Raw genomic sequence first — 26,603 nt, forward strand, 5'->3', positions numbered from 1 at the left:
TCCTGACTTGCATCAAACAAGAGTTTTATTCTCGTTAATTGAATTCCTCTAGAGTCTGATAACTTGGGTATGCTGAAATCAGATAAATAAAAAGCTTCTCTCCCTTGTAGCTATGTAAGCCTTTCCTTAACTCCCTCATCAGAAGGGCCTAGGCTCTGCTAAATAAGTAGCTGAAGATCAAAACTTCTGCATCCATCTTATCCTCCTCCGGCCTAAATTCYGGGATTAGAAACTGGCAGAGGAGGGAGGGATTTGCCCCTTCCCTACCCCCTTCTTAATTCATTAGGAAAGATTTTTTTTTTAAGAGGTAAATGCTGTTTAGCCATGTGAAGACATGTGCTCTGTGCACAGGAGTTGGGATCGTGCTCTGGTGTGCRGCAGGGTGCCTGCATTTGTGCTTGGGGTGTGGTGTTACGGCGCTGATGAACTCCTTAGAAAACAAAACTCGTAGCGTTTCCCACATTCTGGATAACTGGGCGAGGTGGCAGTGGCAGCTGTGGTTAAGGGCACATCCCCTTCGTTCCATCTCGTGCTTAGTTCTCGGTGATGGCGCTGAAGACTGAGGTGACCCCTCTTGTTGCTGCTCCCTAGCTGGTGGCGCTGCTCTCCATGTGCTCATATCCCGCTGCGGCGGTGATGGATTGCCAGTCTTGCCAGCATGCGGCTTGCCAGYGCTCACCCTTTGGTGGCCATTTGGTTTTCAGCCGACTCTCTTCTTCTCCACAGCATCTTCTTGACTTCGCCTGCCATTCCCTGGTCTTACCATTGCTCTTGCACCCTGTGGCTTGCTCCTTATCCTGTCTGTTGGCATTCTGGCCTCATAGCTGTTTCCATCACCAGCTCATTGGCATCTCCCTCCATTTCCTGGGATACCTTCTGCCCTCTCTGCCATCTCCCAGCCCCACCATCTGCTGCCTCTGCTCCTGCTGCTGTGTAGTGGCGTGCTGCTGGCGCGGGTCCTGTCACCATGCTGGCCTCCCATCACAGAGAACCCCAGCTCATTTCCTTCTGCCTTGTTCCTAATAAATGGCTTTACTTTTGCTTTGCAGTGTGACTTTTTTTTTTTTTTTTTTTCCCCAGGCCTGATAGCCCCATTTCCACCTTCAGGTTTGCTCCTCAAGTCTGACTGACTTTCCAAAGAGTAGCAGTGGACAGACAAAAGCCTGTCCGGACCCCGGTGGTGTGCTGCTCTGCTGCTCCTTGTCTTGCAAATGTTCTCACCTCCATCCTCAAGCCGTTTTGCTTCGATTCCCAGCTCATTTTCCCCCACCTCTCTTTATTCTCTGCTGTGCTTGGCCTCRCCCCCTTGATGCAAACCTGCCTTATCCCTCCCTTGTCCTTTAACAGCTTCTCTGTGCCCTCATGCTCTGTGGGCTGCCCCATCTGGAGCTCCTACTTCCCAGCTCCAGCCCAGACCYCTGCCTGCTCTGTTTGTGGCCATGATTTACTTTGCAAGGGTTCCCCTCTCTGTCATGCTCTGTCTTTTATCTTCCTTGACATGCAATTGCCCTCACAATAACCACTTCTAGGCTGTCTCGTGGAATAATTTCCTCTTAGTCCCCTTGTTTTTTGCCTTCTCTTACTTCTAGCAGAGGTTTGGGCAGCTTTACAGAACCCTTTCTCTGATCTTCTCCTCCTCTTCCTGTATTTGCTGTCCCTGGGTAACATTACTCACTTACAAAAATTGTACTGGTGTCACTCTGCGGATGGTACAGGTTCATAATTATGCTCAGATGAAAGCCCCTTGACCTATCTGTAGCCCTTGCCTGTATGTGTGCACATGTTTGCCTGGTTCTTTCTGCTAGAGACTTATAAGTGCCAGGGCTTCTTGTCCATCTCTGCAGCTGAAACTTGTCCTTTTTGTTTTTCATTCCCATTCCTGTGGATTCTTAAATTGGTTCCTTCCCCTCTGMCTTGTCAATGGCAAGACTGTTGTCTCCCCCGTAAAAGCCCTTTGCACCCTCGTTCCACCTCGAGTGAAAGCCTGGCTCTGCCCTCCATGTGTGGTTTGCAATTCCCAGCCCTCCCCTCTCGCCACGTATCCCTAGGCAGGTTTCTCAGGGAGACGTGGCGTGTCCCATTGCGCTGCCTCTCTCTGCCTCCCCTTGGCGGGTAACCTGGGAGCCCTTCGGCCAAGGGCACTCAGATCTGATGGGAGCAGAGCCCCAGGGTGGAGGGGAGGGCCCTGCAGGCCCTGAGACGCGTAGCTAGCGAGTCCGGAGGCGCTTGGGGAGACCCTGGGCCTCCAAATGGCTGCGCCAGCCTCAGCGAGGCAGAGCTGTTGCCTGAAAAGGGAGGTTTGTTGCCTTTTTTTTTGCCTTTTTCCCACCCGCCGTTCCCTAGGGAGCAGTGAGCAGCAAGCCCCTTGCAGCCCTGCTGCCTGGGGCACTCTGGCTTTGCCACGGGGCGTGTCGGAAACTCGGCCTCCGCCCTCTCCCTGCGGGCGTTTGCTGCCGCGTGGAGCCGCTCCGCCTGCATCCCTGCCTCTCTCCATCCATCTGCTGCCCCTGTYATAAGGAGCAGCTCCTCGAGCTGATGCAATGGCCCAGCTGCTCGTGGAAGGCAGGGTGCTGCCCCCACCCCGTAACCCCCCGGGGAAAACGTGTTCTTGCTCTTTTCCTCAGTGCAAACAAGCAGCTCGCTCTTTGGGTTGTTCCCCTTTCAGCTTGCTAGGGGGTGACGTATGGGCAGAGATGTGCTGGGAGCAGAGTGAGTGGGGAAGCAAGAGAGCTTCTTGCCACGGCAGCTGGGCCTTAGATCAGCTTAAGTGCGCAGTAAGCCCACCCTTCTCACGCAGGCTCCTCAGGAGGAGGCCGTTTCTGCCAGCGCTGCCTCTGCGGGAGCTCGCACAGTGGGGCTGTTCCCTATAGATGTGCTTGGCGCTGAGGTAGCGGGGCGTGCAGGCCCCCCGCAACAGCCCTTCGCCTGCGAGTCTCCTCCTTGCTCCTTGGCAATGGGATCACATTATGGCTGGGTCTGAGCGGGGCGGGAGGAGCAGGCCTTTCTTCCCGTGGGATGCGGTAGTGACCTAAATGCTCTGCATCTCTTTCGTTCCTTCCCAAATGGCAGGAAGCACCTGGCCTCCCTTTGGAAAGGCGATCCTCGACTGCCGAAAGTCTCTGCAGCCTGTCAAACTAATAAATTAGCCTGTAAAGAGCCAAAGAGTTTTCTGATCTCTTAATTGGTAGTAAGAGGTAGGTAGCCAGAGCGGCTCCCTGGGTCTGTGTCTCCGTTTCAGGGATGGTCTCTAACTGAATCACAATAGTTATGAATCACGGTGGTTGTGTGAGACAGCGTCTTGCTGGCGCGCAGTGAACACAGACAAAACCAGAAGAATTTGGGGAGAGAATGGAAATTGTGGTTGTGTGGCCYGTGCTTTGCATTCTTGTGATCCTGTGATGGGATGGAGGGGAAAAAAACCATTATAGATAAATGCATGTCTTCTAGACGCTACACTTGGCTTTGGAAATAACTTCATTTGCTATTTACCAGAAAGCTGCCTTTGCTGAAGAAAAGGTACAAGATGGCAACTTTGTCTTGCAAATTGAATATTCTCATGCTAATGGCCATGGCTGAAGGGAATAAATATTTCTTTAACATACTAAAAGGAAATAGGAGAGATGTCTTATGGCTGTCTTCATTTCTAGATACTATGCTTTATATCTCTTTACAGGGCTCTCTTTTTTTCAGAATTGTGTGTACAAAAACAGATGAGGATGCAGATGCTGAAGAGTACAGTTGAAGTGCTCAGGACCTATGTCCTTTGGGAGGCAGCTCTGAATCACAGAGCAACTGATGAAGACAGTGCCAAATGGATAAAGGCTAGGAAAAGTAGGAGAGGGGGATGTACAGCACCCAGTATAATTTGTCGCCAGCTCTTCAAAGCTTTCTAATTCTGTTTAACAAATGAAGTGTCTCTTCTTAGAAAGCAAATGATTTGGGGATGAGCAATAGATGGCTATACAAAGATGCAGACTTGAAGCTGGAAGAAGATGCTTCTACATTAACCTAGAACAAGAAGCGTGAGAGTAAAGACCCTAGAGAAATTCAGAGCTCCTAAACGTTATTGTTAACAGAGTAAGGGAAGGGAAGGCCTGGAGTTACTCATAGAAAAGGACAGGGGAAAAGCCAGACAAGCAACTTCCAGAAGTGTAAAAAGAAGAGCCAAAATACTAAAGTTTCTTTCAGAGATAAATGGAGAGCACTGCACTTGAGTGTGCTCCTTTCTGCCCCTCATTSAAAATGAACATAGTAAGAAGCTTTCTTTTCCTTGAGGAAAAGGAAGCTTGGGGGAAGATCAGAAACAAGGGTCTTTATAGATCAGAAGTACTTTGGAAAATATCTTCTTGAAAGAGAGAAAATTCCTTTAATAAGAGACTGTATTAAATACTATTCCTTTTGGCAATGATATTCTGAAGGTGAGATGTGGGACTCCACACTGTCTCCTGGGAGAATGTTTTAAGCATCTGAGAAGTTACGAGTTGTTTTACAGTAATAATCGAGGCAGTCTCTGTTGTTTAGTAGTGGGAGTGATTGCAGAGCATGTAGAAAAATGAAAAAGGAAGTGACATTAAAATGTGGTTGAATGMGAAGCAGAGCCAAGTTTCTTATTGCGTGTGAGTGATTGCATGGGGAATAATGTTTGACAATTCTAAAACTGACCCTGACTGTTAAACATGTAGGACCTGAGCACAATAGAATGATAATAAAAAGAAATTCAGAGGCTGCAGGGCATAATGAACTATGTCAAAAATTTCCTACTTAGCTTTGTAGCTCAAACAATTTCATTATTTTTTCTTTCTTGATAGCTTGGGAACACAGACCATCTAAAGTTCAGCAATTTGAAATGTGTGTTGGCGCTGCATAGCTTTCGCACTAGCATGACAGTGCTGAGTCTTTTAGGGCTCTGAGGGCACTACTAGAGATGCTGAACTAAATGGTTTGTCCTTATACGTATTTAAGAGCTTAAAAGATTTTAAAAGAACCGAGAAAGCATGTGTAGATGTTGGAAGACTTTTTTGTTGTATAGGGTCATACTAAGTCTTGCAATGAGCACCTGAGCACCTTGCAATGAGCACCGTGAAGACTTCTGGTCTTCAAAGTTTGTGCTGGAAAGGCAGTAATGAAGCCATCACTATATTTCCTTCAAAGATAGAAAAGTAAGCAATGACATAGGTACTTAAGCCAGGCCACCCTAAATGCTGCTGTAAAAGTATGGTGATGCTTAAGCAAACCTGCAGTAATGCTATATAAGTCACCAGGACAGATATTCAGTGGATGATAGGGAAGAATCCTTAAGGCCAAGGCACAGGGAGGAGCACCAGTTGCAAGTAATAGGTGGGAAAATCGACACTTCCTGCCTGCATTTTTCAGTATAAGTGTAATCTGCAGGGAGCTTCTGCTTGCATATATTTGCCATGATGATAAGAGTAATGATGAAGAGGGTATATAAAGAGATCACAGATCTGAGAGTTGAGAGACTTCTATTCTGACCCTGGAGGAAGAGAAATAATTGATTAAATAGATTCTGTACTTAAAGTAGAGGCCATCCTGTGAAGAGAGCATAAAGTACTACCTGAGCCCTCTGTAGCTCTGTGAGATGAGTCAGAACTGACACTTCCTTTGAGGGGTGCAAGGATTTCAGCTTATGAGGGGTTTTCTTTTTGGCAACTTTGCAGAAAATAAAAAATGCCAGTTAGAATAGTGGTGGGTTCGTATTATCTTCTAAGATGGTYATTTCCATCTTTCTCTCATACACTAGCACGGGTTGTTATCCRCTTTTTACCACAAGTACACTTGATCCACTAACTTCCTCAAAGCTCATATGAAATAAGGCACTTGAGCACCCTGGATGCCTGAGCTCAGGGACTTAGGTGCAGAATGGATGTTCTGTCATTCATTCTCCGTTGGTTAATATTAAATACCCCCCTTTTCTCTAACCACAACTGTTGCTGGCTTCTGGACATGTGGCTCCATCACTTTTCAAAGAAAAGCAACACTGACTTAAAGAGTAATTTTAGAATTCAGTGCAACCAAAACAAATGTGTGTTTTAATATGCATAGCTCTAGACACAGAGAAGGAGCAGTTAGAATAATATGACATTCATATAGTATAAAATTGGCTTAAAAATAAAGAGGAAGAAATCACAAGGGCAGATCACAATTAACATTGTGCAGCTGTAGAATAACAGTGCTGTAGTGTGGATAATAAGGAAGTTGCCTGTCAGTATAAGGAACAGATCTGAGAAGAACCAAAGGATAAAAACTGGCTCTGATCTTGGTGAGGGGGTTGGAAGTCTGACTGGATGCGTAATTATAACAGAGGTACGAGACCTTTTTCGCAGTTAGAACTTGGGAAGTTAGTCCCAGGCCAGAACAATCTATGGTGATTAAAAGAAATGTCAACTCTTTCATATTTATTGAAAACATTTTTCTTAAAAGACAGTAAACATCTGCTGTGGCAGCGAGCGGCTGTGCAAAGGAGCAGCTAGCAGAGATGAGTGAAGGCAGTTGTGTTGGAAGAACAAAGAGCTTCATTGGCTGGGCCTGTCTCGTTTGCCTCTGCTTTGATATTTCCCTACTGATCGTGATATTTCCATACCAATTATTGTATAAATTGTTCCTGGCTGACCTCTCTACTTAGCTGCCTTTAGTTGGCTCAGCGGTGGGAGGAATTTTGATGAGAAATGAATAGCTCCTCTGAGTCTGTTCAGGAAGGACAGTCCATGTGCTGAGTGTGCTGTGACTGTGGTAGAACTTGAGGAGAAAGATCCAGGACCAGGCACCACTGGTAGCATGACTGAAACATCAAAGCGAAAGGGTGGAGGATGGGGAGAGCTTTTTCTGAAGGTGGCTCCAACCAGCCTCTCAGTACAGTCAACTCTCTTGGTGTGACAAAAAGATAAATGAAGCAAAATAGTGTCGAGTATTTGCTCAGAATGAGGCTTTGTGGTAATAATGGTGGRGGAGGGGGTGTTGTGCCACATGTTTTCTTCTGATAGCATTGTTTTTTCCATCTGGCAGCAGGTTGTAGTGCATTGAGATTTTCCCTGCTGTGACTCATTTATGCAAAAATTAAGCTTGAACCTAATTTTTATTTGTGTACATTAACAGGAGACTTCAGAGAATAGCAGGTGCCCATWGCTAGAAGATTGCTTCTGCTTTGCTCTTGTGGTAGGCATCTCCCATAGAAATCACACTAATCTTCAGCAGGCGAGAAGGAGGCCGCCTGGGGTAGTGTTGTCAGCGGCTGGCCTGCTGTGGGCATGGGAAATCCTTCTTGAAATTAAATACCGTTTTGTGGGTATCGGCCCCTGCCTTTTCTCCTGACCCAGCAGAGGGACTAAGTGCAGAGATGGTCTCGTTAGGAGCCTTGTGGTATCCTCACAAGAGGTTGAGAAGGGAGACGCAAGGCAATCCCTTGGGAAGCATCATGCCTAAGGGAGTCTGAAAACCAATTCTGAATTAAGATGTACCATGAGCTCAGATTATATTATCTCACCCTGAGTAGCTCAGGAGAAGCAGGGCTTGTCCTTTTGCTGTGCAGGGCACGGTGCTGCTGTGTGAGAATTGGGGAATGGAGACCCATGAGGAAGAGTGCGTTGCAAGATAGCCCATCTTGCTACCCTCCCCAAGGCATCCTAAAAGTGACAGCAGCCAAAGTGYTTTTGAAGGCTGCTCCTGTCTGCCCCGTCGTTCCCCAGGGTCTCCTACACATGGGGCTCTGACCATGGTGTCAAACTGCAGTGGCACATTGAGTGCGTGCGTTGGAGTGTGAGCTTGTATGCCGGGGGAGGTGGGAAGGGAGACTGGGTGAAGCAAAAAATTCCAGATAACATCAATAAAACAACAGAGCCTTTGGACCTTGCAGAGAGATGTGAAGCCACCACTGACAGCTTCYCTGCCTTTGGCACAGCGTCCTTTCTTCCTCCCTGGCAGGCAGAGGATGCTGACGAGCCTGCTGTGTCCTGYGGCGCCGGGGCAGGGCTGCAGGAGCCAGACGCAGTCGGAGGCGTTTGGGCACTTGCCCTGAGCTGCGCTGTGCATTGGAGAAGGGCCACCCAGGTGGCACCTCTTGGCTCCTGCGCCGTTCTGGTCTGCAGGATGATCCTGGAGTGGGCCTCAAGGCTGCAGGAGAGGACGGTTGTCACAGCACGCGGTGCACTCGGCTCCTGCACCCGCTCCTGGGTTGTAGGTGCCCCGCACATCTCACCAGCTCGTGGGCTAGGAAGCGGTCGTTTTGACTTAACCGCTCTTTAGTGCTTGTCTGAATTGTCGTCTTTGTGCCAGGGCCTGCGATCTACTACAGGTGCTAATTTGCACTAGCCAAGTAGGACTTAAACGCACCCCTCTTCCCTTCTCTGTGTACAAGCGCAGATTCACATTTCAGTTCTGAATGTTTTGGGGGCGGGGGGGGACCAGCACAGCTGGCAGTGTTCAGAGCCTAAATTACTRTATTTCTACAGGAGGAAAAAAAAAGCTAAAAAAGCTGAAATAATCTTTTTTTAGCTTGTCTTGTATAGCCCATGTATAGCCTGCAGGCCAGATGTGACCCATATGGCTGAAGAGTGTAGTCTGCAATTAATACAGTTTGCAAAGGGACAGAACAGCTGTACCACTTYGGTTTAGGAGTTAGCCTAGCTCTGTATCACGATTTCAGAACTGRCTTAGACAGCTTGGCAATTCCAGTTTGTTTAAGTCTCCTGACCTTGGTAAGACATGCCTGTATAGTAGTCCTCTTTTAATGTTTGTCCCGTCCTCATCGAAACTCTTGCAGACTTCCTCCAAAYATCCTCCACAAGGCAGGATACGTCACCAGGCAGGTAGTTCTGCGTGTCTTCCCCTCTGTTGTTCTGAACCTGAATCCTATTAGGTGTGGTTGAGGGGATTTGCTTTTTAGACTGGAAATGATGACAAACAGTCAATCCTCAACTGTCCTTCTCTRTGGAATATATAACTGCATAGACTTTTATTAGGTTCCCTCAAAGTCCTTTTTTGCAGATGAAAGAGCCTTAACCTGCTGCATCATTCTTTATGTGGAAGTGGTTGCTCTGCTCTGAACTTCTTTCAGGAACGTCTATAAATGGAAGAAACAACAGCAAAAAGAAAACCCCAAATGCACTGTATGTATTTGCACAAAGGGCAGAGAGAGGCAGTAGAAGAATCACTCTGAAAATGTTGCTGATAACTGTAGTCAAAGGCACAAAGTAATTTTTAAGGAGAATTTAAGATTAGCATGCAGTTCACTTTCTGCAAAATACTGCTTTGGAGCCTTTAAGTGAGGAACATTGTGCTGTAAAGCTGCAGGAGTGGAAAAAGGCCCTCAAGCTACATAATCTGTTTCATGTTCAGAGCTGTCAGCCCTATGGAAAATGTGGAAAATAAAGACCTCTCTTTTTTTGGTGGGAGGGTGGAGGGGAGGGCTGCGCTAGGATGATATTCCTTCAAGAACCTAGGATGATAACCCTTCAAGAGCAAAGATTTTTCTTCTGGGCTGAAGTATGTCGATAGTGACTTTTGTTGTATAAACTATCTTGATGCAACTTGCCGCGGTGCCTCTGAGTGGGATGTTAGGTGTAACCTACACTTTTTATGAAATGAGAAGTGTGTTTGTGCATGGGGTTCCTGGTCTTTCCATTTCTGATTATTTAGTTATTATTTTGATGTGCCAATGTTGTGGTGGAGTTTGTTTGATTAGCCATCTTTTTTTTTGGTTTGTTTCATCCAGTTATCGCTTGTGATGGACCTTCAATCAATGTTCTTGGGTGCAGTTTTGCAGGTCTGCCCTTGTAAAATGGACCTGAAGGTCTCCTTCCTCCCCAGAGAATGCGTGTTTGGCACTTTCTGAAATGAAACATCTTCAGCGTGTTTCAAATGGTGCATTGCAAGTGACCAGTAATGTCTGAAAAAAAATGAAGCTCTGTGCTTTATGTGTCTCCAGATGGGAAGATTAGGTGATGCCGTAGTCAAATGCCATTTCTGTACGGGTGCAAATTTTGAAGAGGCTGCAGTGTATTCACAGGCTGTGCTGCAGCCCTCCTGGCTGAGGTGCGTCTCGTGGGGGAACGCACAGCGCTGCCTTCTTGCCCTTAGGTTGAAGGCAGAGGCGATAAGCCTTGGTTGGAATATGGAAAATTGAGCAACCCAGATGTGACATTTCTCTTCTATCTGGATCCCTTTACCTTGCAGAAAAAGCTGTCCCCTTTTCACTTGCTTTTCAGAAGTGTTTAACATGAGAAAGGCCATAGTCCTGTTCAGACACACACAAAGASGTCTTGAGAGACCTTTTCCATCCCCTTGAGTCTCACTGTGGGGCTGCTTGTGCTTCTGCCTCCTTCCCCCACAYGTCTCCCTTCTCCAAACTGTGGCCTGAGAGACTGGAGCCCGCAGGAGTGCTGAGAGCTGCCTGCTTGTTGTTCTGCTTGTTCTTACCTMGCCAGGCCCACAACAATAGCCCTCATCTGCAGGGGATGAGCATCAGGGAATGCCCCCTCCTTATCAGGAGGGATTTGCTGCCTTGTTTAAAATAGCAGATGCACAAACTTATCATTTCTTATTAATTTTATAGTGGCTCTTGGCTCTCTATCTCCTGCATATCAGCCCTAGCATTGCCAGTAAATTATATTGGATTTGCAATTAAAAGCCAGCTGTGCCGATGAAGTACCAGCCAAATGCCAACTGTAACTGTCTCCGAGCCTTCCTAAGGGCAGTGCGCAGCACAAAGCTCTTCCTTCATCCCTTACTTCGAGAGGAGATGGTGAGAGTTTAAAATGGGGTCTCAGATACATTATTTTGTTAATCAAAATGTTCACTAAGAAATGTTCATTTTTTGATACTGTTTATGCATGGGAGCAGTGATTCCCAGAGCCAGAAAACTGCCGAGCAGTTCACTGTGTACAAAGTTATCCACTTGGGGAAAAGACTTCTAATCGCRGATGTGCCTCTCAGGGTGGTTGTTTTTCTCCCTCCAGATCTCATTTAAAATATTTGTTTGAGAAGTATTTTTGCTTCTGCTGTGTGGGTTTTCTTTAAGTGTTGCGAAGTGCTCTGCCCATTTACATTAAACAAGAATATACAAGTAGGCAGAGGGAAGAGCRCTGCAGACTCACTGCTTCCCGCCCTTCTGAAAATCCCTCCCGTTCAATGAACCCACGAGCTTTTGTGTCCCAGGTCTGAGTCTTAACAGAAACTTGCTGCAAGTTGTAGCAAAACCCTGGTAGTTTTGCCTTCTTTCCACCTTAGAACTGGGCAGGGCTTTTCCTGCACCGGCTTTTCCTGTTCCTCAGCTGGTTCCTAGAGCTGGAGCAGAAAATAGGGAACTCTCCTCTTTTGGCTGGATGGGCAGAGCAAGGTGGGAACCTGCAGCAATCTGCGCAGAGGCAAGGAAGCCAAAAGTGAGAAGAATGCAGGAGTTGCATCTCTTCTAAACCTATATCGGGACCTCTGATCGTGGAGTTATTGGCAGCATCCGAAAGCCCTTGGCAAGGGGAGAAGGAGAGCGTGTTAGGGCTGACCCGTGACAGGGGTGGAATCTGACTGCCCCCAGAGGGCTGGGTGCATCAGGGTGTGGAGGTCTGTGCTGTGGGTCCCCGATCCACAGGATCTTGCCAATGGGCTGAGGAAGGCCTCTGATAAAATGTTGATCGGCTGGATGGTTGGAGAGCTCCTCAAAGAGTCCCCATGCAGCAACACCAGTACTGCATTCAGAGCCTGAAGTCATCGCCTCAAAAGCCAAATCTATAAACCCCAAATACCCTCAGYGAATGTTGTGTGTATGTGCAGCTTTTAATGTCTGCTCTTGCGTGTTTGCACTGTAGTGAAGTTGTAAGTGTATTATTGCATGCAGTATACTCCAGCAAGGCTACATGTGGCTGCAAAAATCTGATTATGGGGTAATACATATGGCATGTGTAGTAAATATCCCAGCCTTCACGCTTTAAAAATAGTTTTTCACTTCAAAGATTGTGGTGTTTAGTCTGTCCTTTGGCCTTACAAGGCAAGCGCAGAGTCTGTCAACATCCTGGATGTTAATTGGCTCTAGCGGTTATCTTTCGTCAGGATGAAGAGATTGGTGTAGCAAACAGTGTGGGAGTGTTTGCTCCTGCCGTTCCTCTCCATGTTAGCTTTAAACGTGCTAGCTTTCCCTGTCCGCCTCTTAAATCACGTTATTTCATAAAGAGTAAAAGGAAACATAATTTGGAGCAGCAGTGAGCTGAACCCAAGTTAATAGTTTGAATTGCACTCCATCTGTTCAGTTGCGTGGCCTGATGGATGTGCTGAACCCATTTTTCACAATTTTGTTTTAAGCTGGTAAGAACCATCTCTACTGGCTTCAGTCCAAGGTGTCTGTTCAGGGAAACTTTGTGTCTGGACTCTGATGTCCAGAGGGAGAGATTGAGTCTTCAAATGTTAAGCGACTTCTTTTACTTGCAAGTTGCTAGTTTTGGAAAGATTATATTCTTCTCTGGACTTGAACAATTTAAAATGAGAAAAAAAAAAAGTGTGCACGCACATACACTATAAAATTTGCAAACGTGATTATGCTGGACCTGCTCTAAATCGGCTTATTGCTGTTTTATGATTGCAAGTAAGCAGTCACAGGAGCCAGGGTGATTGGCCTTGCCATGTGCGCATGCTGCTGGTAACTCAATAACCGATGAACACCCACCGTGGTCTCCGAACCTCAGAGCCTTTGATGTAGCAACAAACAAGACAGATTGCTGTAATTTATCTGGCCCCTGGAGGGCTGTGCTGGTAATGTGCCACGAGCCCAAGGGCCATCCATCCATAATCTGTGCAAAAATACAGCAGATTGCAGTCATCTCGTCTTTGTTCCATGCAGCAGCCCTGCCTGCAAGAGTTTGTGTGTGCCCAGTGTGCAATACTTGYTCTTGATTTCCAGCAGCCAGGGGCAGGAAGGCTGAGGGTGTAGTAGGTCCATTCCCTCCAGTAAGTCTAGTTATTTGTGTTTTGTGCTAAATATACTCCGTTCAAATGGAGTTTGCAGCACTGGAGATGCGGCATTTCCTGGGATGCCTTTACAAGTGCAATGGAAAGGTGGGTCCAGAAGGAGTGCTGCATTTKGGGGAGAAAGACCAGGATTTTGTGAAGCAGTAAGCAGGCTTCCTGGCGAGGAGGAAAGGTGCTGCGCTCAGGTAAACCAGACTCACACGGGGACGGCGAGGAGGAGCGCGGCCGCCCATGGCGTGCATGAGCCTCTGCTGGGGTAGGGATCTCCTCGCCTCGGCTCCGCGGGCACGGGCACCATGAGTGGCTGCTGGGTCTTGTCTGTCCATCTGCTCTGCTTGTGCTCACGTGCCAGCAGCTTGCGGGCAGCTGGAAGGATGAAATCTTTCTCTCCCCGTGGAGCACGTTGCTCCGTATAGAGCTGCTGACATATGTACACTATATACTCTATATAGAACTACTGTCTATTTAAAGATTCTTTTGTCACAGAATAATTAGCCAGGTAACCTTTAAAGGAGATGTTATTGCAGGAGGGACTGGGAGAAGGAGCAAGAGTAGTATTGGAAGTCAAGCTTTGTCAGCTTTAGTTTCTAGCCTGGTTTCGTATTGTGTAGCATAATACCTTTTTCTGTCTGGACTCTTATCACTACCAGGGCAAGGTTTTATGTTATCTCAAAACCATTTTTTTTTTCATAGTTTAAAAAACAAACAAAAACTCAAAAAAAATCTCCTCCTTGGCTGGAGGGTTGCTTTGACAGAATGCAATATCCTGAGTTYGAAATGGGGTCTGGAGGCTTGTCTTGCCAAATGTCCCCATAGAAAAATTGGTTGTTGTATGATGGAAGGGGTAGAAAAGTGGGAGTGCTGCCTCAGGACCAGCTGCTGGGCCGCTTGGTCCTGCTTGGAGATTGTCTGCTCGCTCTTCAGCGAGTTGCTCATTACCTGGCTGCTGGCGAGAGCAGCGCTTGACCTTATCTCGCACRGCTGTCATGCGAGTCGAATGATGCTGAAGTGAAAAGTGTCCCCCCTGCCTGTGAAGTAGGAACATGGGCATGTGATGCTAATGCAGTTGAGCTGTCCCCTCAACTCCTTGAGGTATCACCTGGCACTCGAGCCTCGTAGCTCAACTGGTGAGTCTCTGCAAGTGTGCCCTCCTCCTCGCATTGCCCTGTAGAGCTTGCTGGCCCTCAGTGCCTTATTGGGGATGATGTGGTGCCCCATTGCTCTTCATTTTGCTGTGGCTCCGGGATGGGCAGCAGCCGAAGTGGCAATGTCCCCATGCTTCCATCACTGACACGGGCCTTGATAAATGCTAGCCTGCCCATGRCCCCGGGAAATGAATGAGGGGGAACCTGCCAAAAAGTCACGCGTGGCTCTTCTTCTCCCACAGGCATGGCCCTAGCGCAGCGCCAAGTGACGGTGCAGGAGGGTCCCCTCTACCGCACGGAGGGCTCCCACGTCACGCTGTGGTGCCGGGTGAGCGGCTACCAGGGCCCGGCGGAGCAGAACTTCCAGTGGTCCATCTACCTGCCGTCGGCGCCCGAGCGCGAGGTGCAGATCGTGAGCACGGCCGACCCCTCCTTCCCCTACGCCATCTACACGCAGCGCGTGCGCAGCCGGGAGATCTACGTGGAGCGGCTGCAGGGCGACGCGGCCCGGCTGCACATCGCCGAGCTGCAGGAGCGCGACGCCGGCGAGTACGAGTGCCACACGCCCACCACCGACGAGAGGTACTTCGGGAGCTACAGCGCCAAGATGACCCTCGTGGGTAAGCTTCGTGGCGCGGGCGGCCGCTGCGGCTCCTGGAGAGGCTTGGAAAACTGGAGCGTTTGCCTGGCGCCTCTGACTCTCTCCTTGGACTTTCTCAGGCTTGCCGTTGTTTTTTGTGTCTTAAAACTGAGTAGGATCTGAAGTGTGTTGTGCAGCTARCGGTTCTCAAACTGCTTCATCAGGTTTTTTGGCTAAAGGGCCCCCAAAGCTGTTCCCTAACACCTGTATAACTAATTTAAGCCCCCAGGTGATCGGCTTGCTTTTCTTAGCYGTGTCTTTCAGGTGCCCCAGAAGCACTCTGTGTAGCTTTGGCATGTCACCCGCTTCATTACTCAGACTTACAGGTCAGAGAGATTGGGGTGTTGCAGGTTCAAGCCCTGTTGACACAGGAAAGCCATTGTGCAGGGAGCCYGGGGAGAATTTAAATCACAATAGCYCTCCTCCASGCTCACCACCTCTTTGTGMTTTGGCTTGTTCACCTCTGGAAGTGTCAACAGAGGCGGCTGTGGCAGAGTGACTCTCCCACACTACTTCCCAGGGTGGAGAAGCCCCAAGGGCTGGAGCTCAAACAGTTATTTAGATGTCTGCTTTTCCATTTAATTTTAGTGAACAACTTCCTTAAGTAAGAGTTAGATGCCTTTTTTTTTTCTTTTTTGAGTTATGTGATTTGCTTCATGTGTCTAGAGATGTGATTTCCTGTTCAAAGCAATCTGAGTCAGTGTTGCCCCAGAAAGCCACTTTAGGGAGGTAAACTTGTTGAAAACTGAACACCACAGAAGAGAGGGCCATAGGTGAGGGTGGGGTTGTGGCAGTGCAGGTTTGTGACCATGTGTGCCTGCCAGGGAGCTGCACYCCATGACTTGCTGTTGTGCTGGAACCTAGCCTTCAAGGCATAGACCTTACGAAGAAGGAGCTTYATTTAGCTCCAGAATCACCCGAGCTGGGCAGTGCGCAGTGGCTGAATTACCCATCTGCTGGTGGGCTCTGTGGGGAGCTTGGGTGRTGAAGCTTGCCTGAAGAGGATCTGGGGGCTAGCTGGCCTGTCTGATGGGGGCAGAAGGGATTGGCCATGCTCCTCCTCAGCTTTTCCCCTGATGGAGGTGKACTGGAGGCACAGGGAGGTGGCACTATTTGGATTTTAACCCTAGGACATCAGATTCTTTGGTGGCCACYGTAGGTTTGCTGGGTGAGGTGCTTCTGCTCTCTGCTACCCTTGCCATTAGAATGAGGCATGTGCAGCCTGAGGCTCAGCACCATAGACATCCATGAACAGTGCCTTCAGGTCATACACTTAAGGGTCTATGTATGTCAAAGATCCTCAAGGAAATTGTTCTGATTTTTTTTTTTAATAAAGTTCATGAAAGATATATATTTAATCTATAAACAGATCAAATAACTTATTCAGAGAAGTCAATTTAAAATAACTTTCAGGGGATTAGTTAAAACACATTAAGCCCCTTCATGGATGTTCCTGCTCAGAATTCATGGCYCTAATTTGATTTAGTTTAATTCCTTTCCAAAACCTCACTTTGGAAGTGATTTAAGGCCACTTTAAGTTTTGAATATGCGCCTCTGCATAGGCATTCACTGAGGTTAAACCCTGAGACCAACTGAATGGTTGAGTCACTGAATGTTGCAGAGTGCCTGCTGTGATGGCCCATGACCCTACGCTCTTCCGAAGCCCTCCGCGTCCTGGAAGTGCCCACCTCGGAGAGACCCCTAGGGAACCTTTGCAGCCTGCGCCAGTACGGCCACGCTGCCTCACCAGCCTTGCCCCCTCTCCGTGCCCCGTGCCCCATGCTGCTGTGCAGCCCTCCAGAGGCGCCTGCAGCTGGAGCAGGGAGGAGTGTGGCCTCCGAGTGTGGTCACCGGCCAGCCCCGCTTGTGCTTGGAAAGCAGCTGCCTTTGCCCCTTCAGCCTGGTGGCAGAAGTTGGCGTGTGCAGCCTGTGGTGACTGTCAAGTGTAAAACAGCAGGGCAACGGGGCTGATTTGGAGAGTGCTGGGAGCCTGTGGAGATGTTTCTGTCCCGTTTTGGAAGGGAAAAGGAATTGGGCAGTAGTTCCCTGCGTCTCCGTTAGCTTGAACTGGTGCTGCCTTCGGCCCCATCCGTATGTTTTAGCTATGCAGGGAGGGCTTTTACTAACCCGAGTGAGTAAAAATCCCTTTTCCTCCACTTACCTGGTTGTAGCAAGAGAGGCTCCTGCCCTCGTGTGTCTGCAGGCTGCGGAGAGCACCCCCCAGCTTTCCCCGGGGTTTAGCTCTCAGCTACAGGTCAYGGGTTTTCAGACCTGCTTCATTGCTGTGTATGATAGTCAAGAAGAGCAGCATGAGGGCTAAATGAGAATTATTGTTCTCATTTTCTCAGAAACAGAACCAAACTTTTTTTTTTCTTTCATGCAGTTATGAATTTTTAATTGAGTCATTAGATTGAGTGGCTCTTTTTTGGCAGGAGAAAAGCCTGGAGGGAGGCAGGTTTGTTAGCATCTCCATTCTCTCCATTTATGTGTGAAATGGATGGCTTTGGAGCAGTGTTGATTTTCAAGYTGCTGTTCTGGGAGCTTTTGAACTGTTGGTGCTGTGGTTTGAGGGAGGAGCTGAAGGAAGATTGTGTTTTACTTTGTTTTCCTCCCACCCTGCTCACTCCAGGTGATAGAGCTGGAGATTTTGGCGGGGAACTCCGTAGGTTTGGGTGCTGGCTGGGATGCTGGTGCTGCCTCACGCTGGTGGCTGCAGTTGGAGTCCTGTCAGCATGGAGGTAYCTCAGCTTGCAGCAGAGACAGCTGTGATGGGCCCTTGCTCTGGCTCTCTGAGCAGTATTGAGGGCTACATATCAAGGGGTCTTCAGTCCCCTGGTAATAAAGCATTATAAAGATGGTGCAAGATGGACTTGAAAGTGTGCTTCTATCCACACGRTGAACAGCAAGCATTCTTGCTTATTCCTCTTCCCTTTCTGGCCTGTCTTTCCAAGATCCTATTTTGTTGATCAGGGATCTAGGTCTGGATCTAGTGCTCCTCAGTGGGCTCAATGTTTCCAGTGCCGGAAGAAGAAGCTTCTCTGAGGCACTCTGTGGGACTCTTGTCTTCACTGACTTGAATTTAGGTCTGCAAAATGAGTGCTAATCTTGCAGAAGYTAGGATTGAGAGCAGTAACGTGTCTCAGGGGCCTTCTACCCTGAAGTGTGGGGAAGTGTGTGTTGTGTCTYAGTATTTTTCGCCAGTCTCCATTTCACATATTGGTTGTTTCAAAATGAATGTTTCTTGCCCTATCTTGCTGCTAGTTATCTCCTCCTGAGCTGCGGTGAGGGGAAGAAGCAGTTATGTCTGGGCTGAGAGACATGTTGGGAAGAAGAGCTTTTGCCTTCTCAAACTGAACTGCCGGTACTGAGGGAGACAGGAAAAAATAGGTGCAGCTCTGCAGGATGCAGTGGGACTATGACTGCTTTAGGAGCCATAGGATCCCATGCAGTGGGACCATGGCTGCTTTAGGAGAAAGGATTAGCTCGCGTACAACGTCTGCATCTCCACTGTTTGCCTTCAGAGCAGCTGTTAAGAGTTTAATTCCCCAAGGCTGACATGAAATTGCTCGACCTAATTCATGCTCTTCTACTCACAGATGGGGAGAAGATTTTTAGAAGCTCATGAGTGGCACCACACTCATCTAGCATCAGRCCCATGTCTAGGCTTCTTGTTGAGRCACTTTCTGTACTCAGGAAAGAGAGGGGCACATCTGGAGAGCAGCCCACCCTTGTTTAAATTAGRTTCATCTTTCTATGTGTTGATTATGGAGAGAACCTAGATGCTTAACTTGGGTTAGGCAGCTTCTGTTAAGGGAAGTAAATCCTTCCTTTAGCAACGGTTGAAGACTTGACTGCTTTTGAAAATTTCACCCACGGGGCTCCTAGTGATGGAAATTCTGGCTTTACGGTTGAAATGAGAAGACATTTGGCATATTGAAGAGAACCTTTGCAAWCAATATGTGTTAAATGAGGGAGCTAGGGACTGTGCATGGTCTTGACYTGCTCCATACTATCTGCAAGAAGTATGTGGGCTCTTCTTCCTCTTTCTACAGAAGGTAGGAATGACAAGGAGTTTGCAGGTGATGGAAAGCGGTGTCTCAGTTATGCAGCATCACCACTAGCAGGGTGCAGTATTTTCCATAGTGTCATGTTATTAACCCTGTCCTAATATCTCCTGAAGTAGAGGAAGAAGACAAATTTGCTCTGCAGTAATTCAGGTTGTGAATCTTTGTGATTCTGAGTGACCAAAGGTACTGGTCTGTGTGTCTCATTTTAAGTTTTTGGGCAAATAAGCTTTGGTTATGCCTTTGGGTGACAGTGAACATGTGGCAGTTACTTCAGGATACCTGAATCATTGCAGATTTGCACTCCGTGTCTCTGCAGTGAGTTATTTGTGCGCTGTGTGTCTGTGCCATTACTTAGGTAACAGTAGGATCCCAGTTTAACCTTTCCAGAAGTTCCACACTTTTATGACCATATCTTCTTTAATCCACACTCCAAGAAATGTTGAGCTCTTCTTCAGAATGAAAGTGATTGGAGGGAGGGAATCAAGCTTTGAGGTGGTTCTTAGGTAGTTTCAGGAGGAAAGAGGGCTTCAAAGTGTTTGAGGAGATGGCAGCTCCTTTACTCTTTATTTCTTAGGAATATTGCRGAAGCAACTGTTCAGCATCGATTCCGAATGCTTTAAAGTAAAAAAAGAGGGAAAAAAAAAAAAAAAAGGCGGCATTGGGAGGGGGTGAGAGAGCTTCCTTTAAGATACTACAGAGTGAGAAAGAGTGCAGGCCTGRGGGGTGAGCACTCGAGCACAGTAGTCTCAGCAGCAAAGGAAGAGCTGTTGTGGAGCTGGCTGGTTTGTGCAGGGGCAGGCTTAGGGGAAAGGAACACGATGAGGTTAATATTGTGACTTGGTGCCTTTCTCAGCTGGGCTGCGCTTCTGCTCCACTGTCCCAGCTGCTTCTTGCACCCTCGCTGGGACCATCTCTTAGTTACTCGCAGGGATGTTCATGGYACAGGGCATCGCCCCCAGAGTGTCTGGGAAACCTGCCTGAGGGGACAATGTAAAGAGGAAGGGGCCAAACTTTTCTCAGTGGTGGCCAGTGACAGGACAAGGGATAATGGATATAAATTAAAACACAGGCAGTTTCATCTCCATATGAGGAAGAACTTCTTTACTGTGAGGGTGACAGAGTCCTGGAACAGGCTGCCCAGGGAGATTGTGGAGTCTCCTTCTCTGGAGGTCTTCCAAATCAGCCTGGATGTCACCCTGTGCTCTGGRTGTCCCTGCTGGAGCAGGGAGTTGGACTAGATGATCTCTAGAGGTCCCTTTCAACCTCAACCATCCTGTGATTCTGTGAAATCAGAGGAGGAGGAGGAAGGAGGGAAGGCATCTTTCCATCTCTATAACCTGCTGAAACCCTGCTGGCATTTGTCCAGAAGGCCCAGGGCTATTACAACAGCTTTTGTAATGAAGTTTCAGCAYCGTGCCAGACTCGGGAGTGGTGGAGCACAGCGTGGTTGGAGGGATGAAGAACTARCAGCCTCTGAGATCACTGTCAGTGATGGCAGCTGTTTGATTGGGTCCCTTCTACAAATGTTGAGATACTAGAGTCCTCCACACACCCTTCCCGTGYCTGTACCCTCAGGAGCGCATCTTGCAGGGGTCCTTTCTGGCCCTGAGCTGTGGGGTCTAAYTGTGTGCCCAGTTTTACTGATCTATAGTTAACTTTTTTTTAAAATAGATGAACAAACAGAACAGAACAAAAAACCTCTCACTTCTCAAATCCAAGCATAGAGGATCAATCTAGATGATTCAGATATTTCTGATAACCCCTCTTCCTTTATAATTTGGATATTTGCCAGAGCTGTGTGTCAAAGCCCAGGGCTGAGCTGAGAGGGAAGGATAATGTYGGGGTGCAGCTGAGAAGCTTTGGCAGTGTTGGAGGTAAAAGCCAGATTTACACAGGCCAACCACTTGGTGCTGGAAGGGAAGGAGTTGCCTGTGTCACACTCAGCCCTGCTTTTGTTGAGTTCACAACCAGGAATTTTTCTGTGGAGAGCTAAAAGGGATATAGCAGACAAAAAGGGGGGAAAAAAGGACTTTTATTTGTTTGTAGCAGCTGCTTCTGCCTTTTGCCAGCAGCTTCCCCTCTTTTTGTCAACTGCTGCCAAACGTGATCTGTCTGCATGCAGGGTAGAGGGAAAAAGTCATGCCACCGTTGGCTGCTTTGGGGAGAGCACCGGCTGCTTGTGGGAACCTTGCGGGCACGCTTGAGGAGGCAGGCACTTCTGCTGGCATGGRGCTCACGGACCTCGGTGGCTGCAATTTTATTGCAGTTGTCACGTGGGCTGAAGGTGGCTGTGCCCAGGGAAGGTGTCAAAGGGAGAGGACAAATTGCACGGACAGGGATCTGCTTGTTTTGTCGGAAATGTTTGGGGACTTGTCCTTCTCCATGTGGTGGCARCTTGTGGCTCGGGGAAGGCAGAGCTCCTGGCAGTGGTGCATGGCGTGAGGATGAGCAGCGCAGACACAGACTGCCCAAAGCGGCTGTGCAGGATCTGTCCTTGGAGGTGTTGGGATGCAGCCCCAGGCAGCCCGCTGTGGCCTTGCAGCTGGCCCTGCTGTGGGCAGCTGCTTGGAATCCGTCCGGAGTTGTGCCGTGATCCTGGGATGCGCCACTTGCCTCTGGGGCAGTAGAAGCTGGAATTAGGCAGGGAGAGGTGCATGACAAGAGATGTAAAATGGCATGATGGGTGATGCCAGGGCTCAAATGTGGCATAAAGTGTCGCTTAGGATTGGTGATGTCAACAGGCTTAGAACAGCAAAGAGCAGCTCTGTTCCCTCACGTTCTTTCTCCTGCCCCACTGAGAGGTTGCAGTGGTTTGGCCCCATTGCTGTGCTTCGGTACGTAGAGACAGAGCCCAGAGATCCTCAGCTGAGCTTTCTGACCTCTCTAAGGCCGTCTCGGTGGCTTTGGTGTTTCCGTGAAGTGTTTGTGTGCTTTATTGGGCCAAGCAGACAGTTAATGAAAGTAAGGGTCTAGGACTGGTTCTTGTTAAAATTCATGCCTTGTGAATTACATTCATCTTTACCTTTTGGGGCTGTGCTTGTTGCAGTAATTAGTTCCCCAGAGGAGTAAAATGTCCTTTGCTTTCAAACTCCCCCTTAGCTGATATTAAAAAAAAAAAAAAAAGAAGAAGAAGAAGAAAAAAAGAAAAAATCAAATATGTCCTCCAAGGTGGTCTGTTGCAGCTGGGCTCAGGTCATTTTGCTCTTTTTGTCCTTTTATACATGACTAAATCTCTCTGTAATAGTTTTGGAAAAAAAATACAAAAAACATTTGACCCATGCTACTCTGCTTTTTTTTTTGTTTTTTCTTTTTTTTATTTCCTATTTCTGTTCCTGCTGGGAAAAGCAAAAAGAAAAATTTCTGTTCCCTGTGTTTGGGAAAAGCGTGCGTAGCTGCTAATGGTGGGGAAGGAGGAGGATGGGCAGACATAGGAACCTCTGCCAGGTCTGTGAGCGCAGCCTGGGAGATGGTGGCAGCCCAAGTGGAGCATCCCGTTGTTGTGGGTCCAGGCAGGGCCGTGGGGCAGCTCCAGGCACTGGGGCCTCTCCCCTTGTGCTGCACCGCTGGCTTCCTGCGCACCCCTGGTGCAGCCCTTGCCATCTCCCTGCCCGCTTCCCAGATGGTAAAACTAGGGATAATGACATACGAGCCTTTCACAGAGTCTAAGCTAAATAATGGTGAAGTGCTGCRAGCGCCTCGGGTAGAGGGAGTTGGAAACAAAGGCTGATATTTCTGCGCTGCCTAATAATGGGTTTGAATAGGATCCGCTTCCAGTCCCACACAGCCGTTTCACCACAGTCCTAGCTGCCTCAGCTCACCTAATCCTGTCCTTGCTGAAGCTTTTAGGATGCGAGAACATGGAGCTAGCACCCAAGGCCAACAGTCGGGCACCGCTGGCTTCCCAAAGAGGCCCCTTCCTGGCCAGCCCCATGTGGGATGCGGGCTATAAAATCATTTTGGAGGCACCGTGCCCTTGCCAGATGTGAAACTCCCACAGATAAAAGGAAGGCACTAATACCCATTAAAATTTCCAGCCTCTTCTTGCTTTTAATCTTGGCTTTAGTCATTTGCAATCTGGCAGTGAACTGCATGGGCTAGTTCTTCCTTGTGCTTTTTAATACACTTCTTTTAGATACCATTCAGGCTATAGCTGAAAATTTGCAACAGAAACGTCTGTCTGTGTCTTCCTGTTGCTAGAGAAAGTTCACTCATTTTCTGTAATTTGCTATTATTATTTTTTTTTCTGCTAAGCAGCTCCCATTGCTCCCTTTTTGTTGCAGTATGCCATCTGCTATTCTTTCACTTTGGAATTGCTTGCCTGTTTTTTTGTTGTTGTATTACATGATATTCCTCCTCCACCCCACATGTGCAGGAGAAATGGAGCAAACTTGATGTAGACCATACCTGAAAAAGCCGCTAATCCGTTCTGCCCTGTGCCTCACTCCTCTTTTTATCCCTCACCTTCCTACCCAGTGCCTTGAAAGTCTGGGGATTTGGTGACAAGATGTGCTTTAAGTTGGGGGCTTTCAGTTGTAGAACTAATTCTTTTTTTTTTTTTTTTTTTTTTTTTTCTCCCATCCACCTACCCAAGTTTCAAAAATCTGGCATTGAACACATTTGGGGCATATAATTGCATTCCATATGTCTTTCTTAAGCTGTCCCTTTTGAGGTAAGGGTACTTTTTTATTATTTAGCTAGCATGTGGAGAAGGTTTATAATAAGAATACTTGTCCTTTTTATATGCATGTCTCTGCATATTTTTTTTTACGATGAATACATAAAAAAGGGGAAAAAAGGCATTCTAAAACACATTTCTTAAAATGTAAATTAATACAGACACATTCGGTTGCACAGCCCCCTGCTCTCATATCTAGGCTGGTCTTTAAAACAAGCCCTCTCATTTCTAAGCTTAGGATGTCTTTTCCTTGTCATAAAGGGAAGCACAGAAGCCCAACTGCTGACTTGTCTTCAAACTATAAAGAGTTGCAGTGTTTTGCTTGGGTAGGTTTCTGTGCAGTACTGAATAGCAAAATAAGACCAGTCAGTTAAAATGATCTTTGAGGACTAAACCAGTCTTTCTTGAAGGAAAAAAAAATAAAAATAAAGGAAATGTTTTCATGGGGCTCAGGCTTTTAACCTCTAGCTTTCTTTATCACTAGCTCTAGTCATGCTTGACTCTACTCAAGCATCCCTTGGGTTTCTGTCCTTGATGGGACTGTGGAGCCCCCTTGACCCCATGAGCTCTTTGCCTTCTCAATGAGGTTGGAAGATTTGCTGCCTGCCACTGCTGTGAAACAAGTTGCTGTGAAACCAAAGGTCAGTTCAGCCCTTGTGCCAGTTCCTGTTGCCCTGCTGACTCTTTCCTCATATGCTTTGCCAGTTCTTGGCAAAATGTGGTTTTTGGTGGTCTTAAATGCCCTCTTTCCTTCTGGATGCCTCTGAGCCTGTCCCTTTGAGTGACTGTTGGTTCAGCCTGTTTGTGTAGGTGGCCTTGCTGTCTAGGTGTTAAGTGCCAAGAGGAGTTAAGTTTTTTAACGAAAAATAGGTAAATTGTTATCGGAAGGTCTTGGTGGATCTGAAGGTCAGGTCTACCCCAGATAGGCTGCTCAGAACCCTATACTCACATTTTAGGACACCAGTTCACAAGTGGCACATGGCACGTGGCAGGGAAGCTTTTCAGGTAACGTCAGTTTGTTAATCATGTTCTGAATTCAGATTTTCCCTTCAGTGTCCTCTGAGCAGTTGCCCAACCTCTTTTCCCCCAAATTAATACTTTAGTACAGTTTGTATACTGCAAGTGGGATGGCAAACATGAAAGGCATGAAGGGAGAGTGAAGCCCGGGCCAGATGAGCAGGTTGTTGTGGAATAAGTGAGCTTTAAAGTGGGATGAGCAGAGCCTGGCAGGTGCATCCTACAGCCTTTATATAGGGCAGGTTTCTAGGTCCTAGAGGCTGTGGGCAGGGGGGGCATTTGTGGMACTTGAGCTGTGGATGGCCCTAGTAGCTGTGTTGCTGGAGGGCAGCTGAGAGGCCTCTTCCCGCTCTGCCTCTGCATCCCTGCGTGTGAYGTGTCCAGATGGAGTCGATCAGTGAGTGCTGGGCGACTCTCTGGCCCCGTGGCTGCCTTGGGACCCGGTTTTTGACTTGCTGACAGACCCTGTTGGCATTTCTGGCAGCTGGGCTGGAATAATGGGTGGCAGGGGAGAGGCTCAGACGGTGCAGGTTTCTGTGCCTCAGAAGAGTCTCTCGGCATTAAATGGGAGAAGTGATAACTGTGAGCGCAGCTGGTAACATATGGCACCCGTCCCCTGTCTTAGCAATTGCTCAGTGAACTCTGAAAGGGGAAGACAGTCCCTGTAGCTGCAGCCAGCTGCAGCTCTGAGAAATCCCATAATGGAGCAGGCCATTATTCTATTACCAGCAGAAATTTCACATTTCACATTGCCCATTTTTCCCGCTGCCTCTCTGGGGAGGTTTTGCTACGCTTGCTTCTTCCTTCCAGTCCTCTGTTTTAATTCGTTTTCCCTTGGGATGCCTTTATTTGTTCTCAAGCTCCAGTCTCCTAGATTCGGCTGCTCCGCATTCCTTTCGGCCGCCCTGCCGTGAGAGGCGAGGGCAGCCGCTTCTGGCATTGATGGAGATGCTTTTCCCTGGGAATCCTGGAGAACAAGCAGGTCTAGTGACAAATAATCAAGTTCCAGTGTAGCAGAGGGGAAATGTGCCCGCTGAGCCAGTCTGCCTCCGTGTTACAAAGCTGCTGCGGATACACATCTCTCTAAGTCAACACCCAAAACAAAACAAAGTCTTAATGTCTTAAAGTCTTAATGTCACTGTCCCCAGGCCAGGGGACAGTGCCCAGGCAAGCCACAGAAGAGCAGCAAAAGTCCCCAGCAGTGTTAGAAATTACACATCAGGACGCCTTTATTGCCCTGTCAGGTAGGAGAGCACAAAGTGCCAAGCCAACTGCTGCCTCTAGCCCTCTAAGAGAACTCAGAAACCTAAACGTCTTCTGTTGGGATTCTGGCTCCGATCTGCTAATTTAGAAATGCTGCTATTAAGCATTTCCTCTCCCCAYCCTGGAGGGAGAGTTTGATCAGAAATGGCTCCTGTGCGTTTTGAGAAAGTCTGAGGATTTTGTTGCTGTTGTTCTCAAATGATCGTGGAGTCTGCACCTTGCATCCCGAGCCCACGGCAGTGGTGGTGGGGCTGTTGAGAAGGGCTCTGCGTTGCTGGCACAGGCTGGAGAAGACACCCTTGTGTTTCAGGGTTGCTGAGGAATCTCCCGGTCCCGACACCTCCGCAGCTCTGGAAACCTTGGTCCAAACTGTGGGTTGGAGGCATGGGAGTGAGCTTGTTTACTTCCAGCCTCCAAGCCCATTTAAGCAATGGATAATCTCTCTCTGCTTCAGCACTTCCATCTGGGAAAGGGAATGGAGCAGCAATGCCCTGGTGCTCCAGAGAGGCTGTTGAGTCCCAGGGTGCGGCACCACCCCGTTTTCCAGCAGCCCTTTTCCAGAGGAGCAGCCCTGCACAGCAGGAGCTTCTGGGCTGAGGAGGAAGCCTGACCTGCATGAGGAGGGAGCTGCCCTTCAGTGCCGAGGAGCTGGGAGGAGAAATTTTCCATCTTGATTCTGTGGCTGCCCTGTCAGTTTAGCCCTATAACAGTTTTACAATCTTTATCTGATATAGGTTTAAGAGGATTTTCCTGGGTGTAGCGGGATTATTATAAGTCAGAGAGCAGTCTCCAGCTGATATTCCTTCAGCAAGTATTTATTTTAAGTG

At 48.0% G+C, this 26,603-nt stretch overlaps 1 protein-coding gene across 1 annotated transcript in view; it reads left to right on the forward strand.

Moving 5' to 3' along the window:
- The window catches only part of IGSF3 (immunoglobulin superfamily member 3), a 105,342-nt gene that overhangs the window by 13,847 nt on the left and 64,892 nt on the right, over nucleotides 1-26,603 (forward strand). Inside the window, exon 2 of the mRNA XM_026040337.1 lies at nucleotides 14,357-14,734. Within this exon, the coding sequence (XP_025896122.1) occupies nucleotides 14,357-14,734 (378 nt within the window). The remainder of the gene's footprint in view (nucleotides 1-14,356; nucleotides 14,735-26,603) is intronic.

This window comes from Nothoprocta perdicaria, unplaced genomic scaffold (genome assembly GCF_003342845.1).
Source record: "Nothoprocta perdicaria isolate Ctin4 unplaced genomic scaffold, notPer1 scaffold_100, whole genome shotgun sequence".
Lineage (NCBI taxonomy): Eukaryota > Metazoa > Chordata > Aves > Tinamiformes > Tinamidae > Nothoprocta > Nothoprocta perdicaria.